At 39.0% G+C, this 12,557-nt stretch overlaps 2 protein-coding genes across 2 annotated transcripts; both read left to right on the top strand.

The window, feature by feature from the left end:
• The first annotated feature begins 8,962 nt into the window (after window positions 1-8,962).
• LOC116050273 (histone H2A-like) lies at window positions 8,963-9,458 on the top strand. Its single transcript, XM_031300253.2, has one exon. It carries the CDS (start codon window positions 9,002-9,004, stop codon window positions 9,383-9,385), a length of 384 nt encoding a protein of 127 aa, XP_031156113.1. The 5' UTR covers window positions 8,963-9,001; the 3' UTR covers window positions 9,386-9,458.
• Window positions 9,459-10,714: 1,256 nt separating this feature from the next.
• Window positions 10,715-11,134, top strand: LOC116050277 (histone H2B-like). Its single transcript, XM_031300257.1, has one exon. The coding sequence runs from the start codon at window positions 10,716-10,718 to the stop codon at window positions 11,088-11,090; it is 375 nt and encodes a 124-aa protein (XP_031156117.1). The 5' UTR covers window position 10,715; the 3' UTR covers window positions 11,091-11,134.
• The last annotated feature ends 1,423 nt before the right edge of the window (window positions 11,135-12,557 follow it).

Here is a 12,557-nt window from a genome sequence, read left to right as displayed (position 1 = left end):
CACCGCTCCTCCTCCCCGCAGTGACCCCCAACAACAACCGCAGCAACAGCCCGGAAAATCGCAAAGGCAGCCTGCAACCCAGCAGCCTGGAAAATCGTCACAACAACCGGCGGCCCAGCAGCCTGGAGGACTGAATCACGCTCCAGCGGCCCAGTAGCAGCATCTCATTCAACCCTCTACTCTGCAGACCAGGAACTCCCCTCCTGAGGCCTCCCGTCAATCAGGTGAGGAAAACGAGTTGAACATCAGTGGCATTGTAAGCATGAGTGATAGTGATAGCGATGATAATGAAGGTAATGAGCAGAGCTATGAAAGTGCTAGTGAGAGTCCCAGTTCTGACTTCAGCTCGACTGGGTTGTCAGTCGGTCAGCGAGTCAGCACCCCGCGGCCCTCCCGTGATAATGTTGACAGTGCTTCTTGTGACAGTAACTCACTGTGACAGTGACAGTGGCTCATTCTCCCCAACACCAGATTTCCCTGTTCCAGAGTCTCAGCACGAACTCCCCTTCGAGGAAGTTAAAAAGAAAAGATCTCGTACTACAACCTATAAAAAAGATAATAAACGCCTGGACGATAAACCGACGCCATAGGCTTAGCTCTCTCCCCAAATCACCATGTCCTGTCTTAAAATATCCACCTGAAACGCTCGCGGCATCCAGTCGAGTGCTTTTAGAGTTAAGAAATTGAAATATCTTTTAGACACAGACTTTGATATCCTGTGTACTCAGGAGCTCAGACTGAGCATGTATAATGATGTCACTGATGTGTGTAATATGTGGAACAAAGGACTGAGTGTAATATCTATTGGGGAAAGTAAAGCTGATGGTGTTGGTATATTCTTTAAAACGAATGATGTCGTAGTAATACGAAGAAGAGATATAATCCCAGGTAGATGATTTATTGTTATTATAGGGGTGAAAAATATTGTGTCATAAATGTGTACACTGCTCCTGATAGTTAGAAAAACGCAACTATTTAAAAGACTTGGAGAGCTTTTGACAGTTGGCTACAAACTTATTCTGTGTGGTGATTTTAATACAATTACTGAGGAAAATGACATAGTTAGTCCCAATGTTTTTAAATTAGGGACTGAAGGTAAGCTTCTAAAAGAAATATGTGATGAAGCTAAATTAATAGATGTGTGTCGCGATATTTATCCTGTCGGGGTCCAATTCACCCGCTTTGACCACAAGACAAAGACCCGTATCGACCGAATTTATGTTTCTAAACATTTTAAAATATTGCATTATGGTACAGTAATTAATGACTTCTCTGATCATCTAATAGTGAAAACCGTCTTGTCTTCTGAGTCCTCAGAAACCAGGGGCTTCTGGAAGTTAAATTCTCAGTGCCTGAAGGATTCAGATTTATTAATAGAATTAAAACAAGAAATTCATAAAATCTTACAATTAAAATGTTTAACTAAATCTAATATTCAATTGTGGGAATTATTAAAACGAAGATTAAAAGATTTCTTGAGATTTAAATGTAGAGAAATAAATAAGATTAAAAATATAAAGTATAAAGCTTTAATGGAACAATATGTTAACTTAAAACAGATGAAGAAAAGATCAAATTCAGATGATGAAATCATGTCTGAGTTAAAAACACAAATAGATATCTTTAATAATGAAATATTATATAACATTTATAAACAAACAGATACAGATAATAGAGGAAATTTAATACATACCCTTAAAGCTGGACAACAGCAAATTCAAAGTAAATTTATCAAATCTATAAAGAAACAGGACGGTGAGGTAGTGTCTGATGAAAAACAGAAAAGACAAGTGATCAGAGAATTATGTGCAGATGCATATAAACAAATAGAAATAGATAGTGGCTGTGTAAACATTTTTATTAGATAGACTTCCCTCATACAGCTCTCTGAACTTTTCAGAGCTTGAGGGAAATATAAGAAGGGATGAAGTTTTGCAGGCCATCAAACAACTTAATGCTGGTAAAAGCCCCGGCCCTGATGGTCTGCCTACAGAGTTTTATCAGTTAAATATTGATGATGTAACAAACATCCTCACAGAAATGTATAATGAAGGTCTGAACAGTGGCTGTATGGGGGAATCCTTTTATCAGGGTGTAATGTGTTTGTTGTATAAGAAAGGAGATGAACGTGACATTGATAACTAAAGACATCTGACTATAATGAACACTGATTATAAAATATTAGCCAAAGTAATTATGAATAGATTAAATGATATACTAGATGAAATTATAGAAAAAGAACAAACGTGTGCCATTAAAGGCCGTTTAATGTGGGATAATCTCTGCACATTGAGAGAAATGATAAATAAACCTGATAAAAAAGACTTCTATATAATCGGGCTTGACCAAAAAAAAGCCTTTGATTACATCTCCAGAGACTATTTATGGGCTGTGATGAAGTCTTATGGCTTTTCAGAAAGTTTTATCCATTTGATCAGATGTCTGTGTGTTAAATCTAGTGTGCGTATAAATGTAAATGGTGTTTTAACAGAACCTTTTAATGTAGAGAGAGGGGTGAAACAGGGCTGCCCTCTGAGTGCTGCTCTATACATCCTGGCTATCAGCCCCCTGATTAAAACTATAAACGCAGATAGTCTTATATCTGGCACACAAGTTGGGCTTGCTCCCAAAGTAACTGCCATGGCGTACGCAGACGACGTCACAGTTGTTATTAAAAACCAGATGGAGATGGATGTTTTAACCAATCACCTGAACCTTTATGAATTAGCTTCCGGTGCTAAATTAAATCATAATAAAACTGAGGGAGTTTGGATCGGAACTGAAAGTAAGAAACGTAACATCAACATTAAAGTAAAGGATGAAATTAAAATCTTAGGTCTGACTATTTGTAGTCAAAATTGTAGTGACAAAAACTGGGAAACTAAACTATGTGAGGTTAAAGAAGAAGTTAAAAAATGGGAAAATAAAAACACCAATTATAAATCAAGAGTGAATATTGTCAAAACTGTCATCTTATCCAAACTCTTGTTTTTAGCAAACATCTTTCCTCCATCTCACAAAATGATAATGCAATTAAATAAACAGTGTGTAAACTTAGTTTGGGGTACAACCAGGGAAGTAACAAAAAGAGAAATCATGTATAAAAGTAAAGAATATGGGGGGTTAGGGGCAGTATATGTGAGTATAAAATTGTATATTGCCTTCGTTAAAAATGTGTCAGTAGCCATGTCCAGGAATGCTCTCTGGGTCGGTGAGCGCTCCAAGTGGAGGAAAAGGAGAGGGAGAACCAGACAAGGTCCAGAATACAACCTGATTTATGGTGATTTTATTTATGATTATGAGAAACTTCAAATTGACTGGAGTGGCCTCCCGAGTAAAATGATTTTTTTTTTAAATTAATGATTATAAATATGGTGGGTATATAAATTATAAAAACCTAACGCACAACGAAGGAACTCAGTTCCTGAAATTTTAAAAAAATAAAAACCTTTCTGAGAGCATTCGTGACGTGAGATGGCTGATGTCCGTAAACAGACTTGCTGTCAGAGCTGTTGTGTCTTGGAGTTGCTATATAAAAACAAAAAAATGTCCAATGATTTACTGCGACGAGGATGAGACACAACAGCACCTTTTTAATGGATTGTTACAGAGCAACAGAAGTCTGGGACAAACTAAAAGTGGATGGTATAAAATTTGATCTTTCATATAAATCTATTATGTACTGTATTATTGATGAATCTCTACCTGAGAAACACAAGGAATTGTTAAAAATAATCATATGTATTGTATGCATCAAGTTATGGAAAACAAGATGCTGTATGGTTATACAACAGACTGTTATAAATAGCGATGACGTGTGCAAACAAGTCCTCACTGAGCTAAGGAGAAGAAGATCTCTAGACAAAAAACAACTCCTTCCTTGGAACATTTTGACACTTTGAGACTCTAGAGGCACTTTATGATTCTTTACATTAGTCACTTTACTCGATTTGCACTCTTATTTAAACTTTGTAATTGTTGTATTCATTTTTGATTGTTAGCATAATGTATGTTTAATGTAGCCTATACTGTGTAAACTGTGAAACTTTAATAAAGCTCTTTATAAAAAAAAAAAAAAAGCAAGGGAGGACACAGACCTGCACCAATCCTGGAGGAACTTTCATGGATGAGCAATTTTGTGAAACACAGGCCGACAGAAACAAATGTTGAGGTTAGCAGAACATGTTTGTTTTCATTATTGTTGGTTCAATCAGCTGGTGTCTGTCTTTCCAACTGGTGTCTGTCGCGCTGATTGCAATTCGATCAGCTGGTGTTAAATCTGCATTATTTTGCTCCTGCCGGACTTATTTTTCTAAAGCCTAACGTTGGAATAGCCTAACGTTTAAATTAAGGTTTGTTAAACCTGATTGTTGAATTTGACGTGGCCTATATATTAACTTTGTTGTTTTTACATCAATCCAGACGTACAGCCCAGCGGCCGAGGCTTCACAGCTGTGCGGCCCAGCATCTCTGACACTGTGCGGTCCATCAGAGTCGGAAGCCTGCGCCACAGATTCCACCGAATCGATGAGGTCCTCCTCACCGTGCCGGTCGACCCCACCACCCCTTGCACATTTTAATGCACCTTATTGCTAAGGCTATACCTTTTATAGTCCTATCATTTAGCACATCTTATAAGCATTCTTTCTTTATATTTTCAACTTAATTGTGCATATTTTAAAGTCATTATTATATTGTCATGTTATAGGCGTCTTATGGTTTATCTTTTCGTTAATAAACCGTGGTTTTACGTAAGCGCAGTCTTCTCTTTTTGTGGTCAAAGACGAGTGAAATGACGTGGCTGAAAAACTAGCGTGACATAATGCTCAAAACGGCATTAAGTTATAAAAACAGATAATTATTAAGTTTTTAAGCTAGATACTTACAGTCATACACTCTTAAAGATATGCCATACACTCTGGAATGTTGATGGCTGACCTGGGTACAGGTGCTAATGTGTGCCAGTGATGTAGAATAATAGACAGCCAGATGCACATGAGGACACTATTCATATGATAACTGCTGCCATACACTCTGGAATGTTGATGGCTGACTTGGGTACAGGTGCTAATACTGTATAATGAGAGACATCCTGGTGCACCGGAGGATACTATTCATGTGATAACTGAAAAATATAGGCCACAGTATTGAAACGGTTCACCTCAGTATTATAATCGAGTTGAGCCTATTGTGATTATGTAGGATCAATAACTAAATCTTAACTTATATAAAAAAATAATGATGTGTAAGAAATTAATGACACAAGGGTACCAGTATTGGTATAACTAACTTTTATTAGAACAGTATTACAGACAACACAAGATCGGATCAGTTCAGGCAACCTCTCCGGATGACTGTTTCCTGCCAGGGAACAAGTTCTTGCTGTGTCTGAAAGAATGTCTTGAGGTCCTCCCTCACTGCACTTGTAGCACGGGATGCACGTGCGGTAGACATTCTGGCTACAGCGCTCAGGTTAGTGTCCTCTGCAACAACGCTCATCCATTCACCTGATGGTGATGCGGAATCTACGTAGTTCGGCGGGATGGATCTGCAAGTTGGAGTCTGCGCAGCATGTGTGTAAGCATGTTCAGTTTCAGTTTTCCCTTTTAGCTTTTAATTATATATAATTTATAACAGATTACTCCTAGAATAAATTTAAAATAGAATTAGGCCTATGTAAAGAAATTACTACGTTACCTTTTACCTGGCTGGATACGCTAACACAGGCTTTTCTGGTGTCACAAAGGAATCTGTGACCCTTCAGAATGTGTGCTCTGTAGCGCCGTCTACCTGCCGCAAATCATACTGTGACTTTACGGGAAAAATCGGACCCGGTAGGTTTACATGGTTTAATTTTCAAATTTAGTTTCTGATCTTTGTTTATTCTTTTTTATTGATATGTTTCATTTTGCATTATTGTTTATGTTTTATTGTTTTGACTTGTGTGTGTGTAGAAATGAAGACCAATGTAGGAGGAAAAGTACACTCTCAGTGTAAATACTTTATAAATATTGTTTTGATAAGTTTAGTCTTGTAATGTCTGTAATGTAGTCAATTATAATCAAGAAACCAGATAAATGTAACCTCACTAATCACACTGTGGGATCCAGATCATATACACGTCCCACACACCGTCACATTTCTTTCTGTAAGTTTAACAAGATTCACTGTCAATTATATTTCAAGATTTCATGTTTATTCAATACACATTGTGTTCATGTTGTAATCAGGGTTCAAAATTAGCACCATTTACCAGCCAAATGCTGGTAAAATATGCAATTGGCTGGTAGATTTGCTTCACTCACCAGCCAAAAAACAATGGTAATCTTTTGAGTGGCTGGTTAAATTTGAACATTCACTAGCCATTTGGCTGGTGGACGAAAAAGTTAATTTTGAACCCTGGTTGTAATTACGTGTATCATGTTTTAAAGTGCTCATATTAGGCTATGCTTTTTTGCTTTTCCCCTTTCCTGTATTGGGTTATATATATTTTTTGTGCATGTTTACAAAGTGAAAAAGCCCAAAGTCCACCCCAAAGGAACTTACCATCGCCAACAGAAAACACTGTTCACAAACTGCTCCAAACAGCTCTATTGTTCAGAGGTAAAATAATCAATGACACATACATGATTAAGGTAATGCAACATGTGTGTTCCACTCTGCATGGAGTAAACTTCTGCAATCTCTGGTGTCTTCATGGAGTCGTCGTCTGACAGTTTCTTCTGTTCTGATGCCGCTGTGGCGTCTCACGCAGTCAGCAAATAAACGATGATAAGCGATGGCTTGACTTTAGTTTAAAATCTTAAATTTCAGCAGGTAAACTGCAGTCTGGAGGTCTTTTTAAGGCCAGCCACTACAGGCAAAAACATCTTTCAGACTGATGGAAAAGAAAACATCCCAAATACACATTTAACTGTTTATTTTACACTTTGTCTACTTGTGTTTGTAGAGTTCTTCTAAATTCACCCAAAGTTAGCATTAGATAATGCCTCATTTGCATATTTAAAAAAACAACATTTTTAGAAAACTTGGAATACAAAAAAAGAATTGTCCTAATTCAACTGGGGAAGTTTCATGGGGCTATCAACCTCACCTGTAAGTGTCCTTAAATGTTGTGTGTTGTGAGGAGAGGATCTCAGCAGGACTTTTCTGCTGATGCTTTATCGCCCTCTACTGATCAAAGTGTTCCACTGAACAGGAATCAACTGTTTATGTTCAATTCCTATTCATTTAATTTTATGAATATTTCACCATAACTGTCTTTAATCATAATATGATGTTATATGTTGGAGTATTTTCCCACATTGTGCTGAATTAAATTGCATATATAGCCTACTAATACAATACACATCCAACTATGCTCTGACTCCTATGTAACTTTGGATTGAATTTGGATGGTCAGAAACCCTTTAAAAGACATAAGTGGTACAGCTAATTTTTAGTTCATTAAACATTTTTTTCACTTTAAATATGCTGTCATTGTGTTTATGTAAATATCAATCTACACATTTGTAAACATGTGACATCACAACACGGCTGTGTGAATATTTTCTGAGTAAAATTTCAACATGCAAGTTCTGATTTTTCCTACAAGCAGACGTGTCCTGACTTCAAATCTAGCTTGTGTGTGAATATTTTATATAAAGTACAGATTTTTTTTCAAGGGATCACATTAAGTCTACAAGCACTTTGCACTATATTTACCTTGATACTTTTAACGTCGCTTTCTTCAGTGTTCTCTTTTGCTAGGTAGCAAATATTGTTTTAAATAGCCTAAGCTATGAAAGGTTTGTAAGTGTATAGATTAAACTTTGCAAGAGCAGTTTACTGTAAATACTATTGATCAGTTATTGATGTGAGACGTGTTGTCAGTAGAGGAATGAGCCCTTTAAATGAGTGAGGAAGGACTATTTAAATATGTAGTCTGTAAATATCACTCTACATATCTTTGTCTATGTTTTGACTTCACATTCAGATCACGGTATGTAAATATTATCAGAGTGAAAATGTTTACAGCCTACAAGTTCAGATGTTTTCTACAAGTTTTGGTGTTCCGTGACTTCAATGTAGCTCACAAGTGTCAATATTTCGTACAGATTGTGCGTTTTATTTTAAAGACAGAATACGAATAAAAAGGAAATACTCTTTGAAGATGATTTGGTGGCTCTTAAAAGAGCCTTTGTGGTGTGTGGAGCAGCAGCAAACAGTTTAAGCTCTCTCTCCGCGGATGCGGCGGGCCAGCTGGATGTCTTTGGGCATGATGGTGACCCTCTTGGCGTGGATGGCGCACAGGTTGGTGTCCTCGAACAGGCCGACCAGGTAAGCCTCACTGGCCTCCTGCAGAGCCATGACGGCGGAGCTCTGGAAGCGCAAGTCGGTCTTGAAGTCCTGAGCGATTTCTCTGACCAGACGCTGGAAGGGCAGCTTGCGGATCAGCAGCTCGGTGGATTTCTGGTAGCGACGGATCTCTCTCAAAGCCACGGTACCGGGCCTGTAACGGTGAGGTTTCTTCACGCCGCCGGTGGCCGGGGCGCTCTTACGGGCAGCCTTGGTGGCCAGCTGCTTCCTGGGGGCTTTGCCTCCAGTGGACTTACGAGCGGTCTGCTTGGTTCTTGCCATGGCTTTTTCTTTCTGCGATCAGGAGAAATATAAATTGTAATGAAGAGACACCCGGCTCTTAAAGTGTGGGACCGGATGTACGATATGGTGTCGCTGCTTAAGACCTCCGGCTCGGCGGCTCCTGATTGGTGATGGGCTCCTCTGGAGTTTAGCACCGCCTCAAGGAGCGACCCACCGCCCGAATCTCCGTCGCTTATTGGCGGACAATCCATTCAAAAAAGTCCGCCAAAAATGTGAGAGCTGGCCGCCCTCTGCTGGAAGCCTCTTTTCTGGTTGGTCTGGCTGGAAATGACCGGCTCCCGCGCTCCGCGGACATAAAAGGGAGGGTTTCAGCTGTTGGTAAAACATTTCTCTGAGTCGTGACTGTAGAGAGTATCTGAAAATGAGTGGCCGAGGAAAAACCGGAGGAAAAGCCAGAGCTAAGGCAAAGACCCGCTCCTCCCGTGCCGGGCTCCAGTTCCCAGTCGGCCGTGTTCACAGGCTGCTCCGCAAAGGAAACTACGCTCAGCGTGTGGGAGCCGGCGCCCCCGTCTATCTGGCGGCTGTGCTGGAGTATCTGACCGCTGAAATCCTGGAGCTGGCTGGAAACGCTGCCCGCGACAACAAGAAGACCCGTATCATCCCCCGTCACCTGCAGCTGGCTGTCCGCAACGACGAGGAGCTCAACAAGCTGCTGGGTGGAGTGACCATCGCTCAGGGCGGAGTGCTGCCCAACATCCAGGCCGTCCTGCTGCCCAAGAAGACCGAGAAGCCCGCCAAAAAGTAAAAGTGGAGACTCGCTGACTGCTGGAAATCAGACCCAAAAAGGCTCTTTTAAGAGCCACACACTTTCCTGATAAAGAGCTCTGTTCTTCCTAATGTCTGATTGGGGGGAAAAAAAACAACATTATAGTATATTACCATAATAACACCAAATATAATCAACAGTGATTTTTATCCGATTAAAATAATTTAACTTTGAGTTAAAGTGAAATTCACAAACTACCCGGTAGGTAATATAAATGAGCTATCTGTACCGGAGTGATGAACACAATCTATCAATAATATAATCAAGGCTATAATACAGTAGTTTATATTCTGAAATGTTTCATTCTGCATAATTACTAGGCATACCTTTAACTTTGCCACTTTGGGTAGCCTATACTTTTGTAGTTTGTGGAGGATTTTATCTTGTAACAGTACGCCTACAATAGTATTACTACTTGTACTTGAGAAAAAGATCAGAACTCAATAAACACAGTTAGTGGCTTGACGCCTTAAGGGAGTGTCAACTGGACTTAGTTTACTGAGCACCTAAATTTAGTTCCCGTATCATTTTAAAAGGTGTAAATGTAAGTGATGTAAATGTTGATAAAAATGACTAAAGTATTTTAAATTCTGGATCTGGACTGGCGTTTTTTTTGTTTGTTTGTTTAGAATCATATCCCCATGAGAGTCATGGCAGGATGTGTAATGGTACAGCTAATTTTAATCTTTACATATCCTCACCAACCATTTTAATATCACTTTTTATCAGTTACCATAACTTTCTATAAAAGAGGGTATAATTTATGTTTAACACATTCTTTAACAAAAGTAACGTCTCATTACCACTAGCATACATTTTTACAAAAGTTATTAACAAGTGTACTTACATCTTCATATCTTAAAAATCAACAATTTCTTGATATGTTTTTGAGAGTTTTAGCTAACTTTTAATCAGTTACCAAAACCTATGAAAGATGTTATAAATATATGTTGAAGACATGTTTAGTTATTAAAAAGCCAGCTTGTAGTCTAGTGCTTTTAAGATATGTATCTATAATGTATAATTTACATCTGTTAATCGTGTAGTGATATTTCTTATGAACACATCGAGCACTTTCTCTTCATGCAGTCAATCCTAATCACAAGACATCACTTTTCTTTGATCTCTTAAGTAAATAAATATCTGTTAAAAGGAACGGCTACTTATTCAGAGCATGCTCAGTCCCGCGCTCAGGAGACAACCAATCCTGTGCGAGCAACAGCACAGTCATATTTGCATCGAATGGATACAAAAGGAACGTTCGGTGGTACGTTACCACATTCGGTTAGTAAAACTCTCAGAACTAAACATGCCAGAGCCCAGCGTCAAAGCGCCCAAGAAGGGCTCCAAGAAAGCCGTCTCTAAGGCTGTCAGCAAGACCGGCAAGAAGAGGAGAAAGAGTAGGAAGGAGAGCTACGCCATCTACGTGTACAAGGTGCTGAAACAAGTCCACCCCGACACCGGCATCTCTTCCAAGGCTATGGGCATCATGAACTCGTTTGTGAGCGATATCTTCGAACGCATCGCCGGTGAGGCCTCCCGCCTGGCTCACTACAACAAGCGCTCCACCATCACTTCCAGGGAGATTCAGACCGCCGTGAGGCTGCTGCTGCCCGGGGAGCTGGCCAAGCACGCCGTGTCTGAGGGCACCAAGGCCGTCACCAAGTACACCAGCTCCAAGTAAACTTGCTCGGAGACCAACAACCCAACGGCTCTTTTAAGAGCCACCCACTTCATCTAAAACGGTTTTCCTAATAATGACTAACTATATCAATCACCTTAATCAGACTATTTAAAACAAATGAGGATAAATAAAATAAGCAGAATGTATTTGGGTAACATGGGGTGACATTATTATTGTTTGTAAAACTATTGTTTGCACAAATAAAATGGGAATAAGGTAGGCCTATAGGTCATGAAAGATCAAGTACATTTTTAATATCTTTGTATTAAAGAACTGTTTCACATTAATCATGAATTTAAACACATTCATGATAAATTAGTTTGACAATATAAGTCTTGATATTTCACTTAGATACATTTGCCATTTGCCTATAAATCTTAACTCAAAATGTGACAAACTGAAAACATGTTGTAGAATTGTTCCACATTAAAAGATACAATTTGAGTTGTATATTTTCACAAGATTTGTGTTCCTTACTGGATTCTCTTTATATTAATAATGTTAATAATGAACATGTTTGGCAGTGAATACAATAGATTTGATTGTTCATTCTGAGTTTCCAGAGAAGTTGATGCTCCACTGGGTTTAAAACAATACTGATATTTATATAACAGATAAGGATTATAAGAACTTATTTGTCGCAAAGTGAAGACCGAGTGACAAGTCCAGTATTCCACCTACAGTAATTTATACAGGTACAATAAAAGGTCATCAATTCCTGACAGCATTTATCAAAATATTATTTAACTAATAACATGTGACTGGCTTTTCTTTGAGATGTATTTATTTAGCTATCTGTGACATTTACTATTGTAAATAATTGCATAAAATGTGATCCCAACGTTTGCTGTTAATGACAGAATAAGATTAAAAAGGACAATGCTCTTTGAGGATGATGTGGTGGCTCTTAAAAGAGCCGTTTGTTGATGAGACGGACTACAGCTCACTTCTTCTTGGGTGCTGCCTTCTTCACTTTGGGCTTGGCAGCCTTCTTCGCGGGGGCTTTCTTGGCTGCAGGGGCCTTTTTCACCACTTTCTTGGGGCTCTTGGTCGCCTTTTTGGGGCTCTTGGCTGCTTTCTTGACCGCTGCGGTTTCTCGAGTTTAGCCAGACTTCCTATCAGAGCTGCTCGCTTTGAACAGCTCCTCTGCTGAGGAATATGTTAAATATAAAATAGTTAGTAGTTCTTATGATCACACAGACAAAGATTTTTTTTTTTTTAGTGAGGCCTTTCAAAGCCATGGCCTCGCCTGATAATTGTTATAATGTACATCCTAAATAGTTCACTGTTTTCTAATATGATAGTGTCTCCTACATTTACTTTCATCTCTTGGCTCTTTTCCAGTAAGTCAAATTCTGGATGTAGAACAAGACATGTTATTTGCACACAACTGCTAAATCTCTGAGACACAATAACAGCATGCTTGAAGAAAAACAGACTGAACAGGCACCCCTGAAGCCATTAAAG

The sequence above is a fragment of the Sander lucioperca genome, chromosome 6 (genome assembly GCF_008315115.2).
Source record: "Sander lucioperca isolate FBNREF2018 chromosome 6, SLUC_FBN_1.2, whole genome shotgun sequence".
Taxonomy (NCBI): Eukaryota; Metazoa; Chordata; class Actinopteri; order Perciformes; family Percidae; genus Sander; species Sander lucioperca.
The sequence above is the reverse complement of the archived record's forward strand: the minus strand, read 5'-3'. Positions and strand labels throughout refer to the sequence as shown.

Coding starts and splice junctions, on each gene's coding strand:
- LOC116050273 (XM_031300253.2), top strand. CDS start 9,002: ATGAGTGGCCGAGGAAAAACCGGAGGAAAAGCCAGAGCTAAGGCAAAG.
- LOC116050277 (XM_031300257.1), top strand. CDS start 10,716: ATGCCAGAGCCCAGCGTCAAAGCGCCCAAGAAGGGCTCCAAGAAAGCC.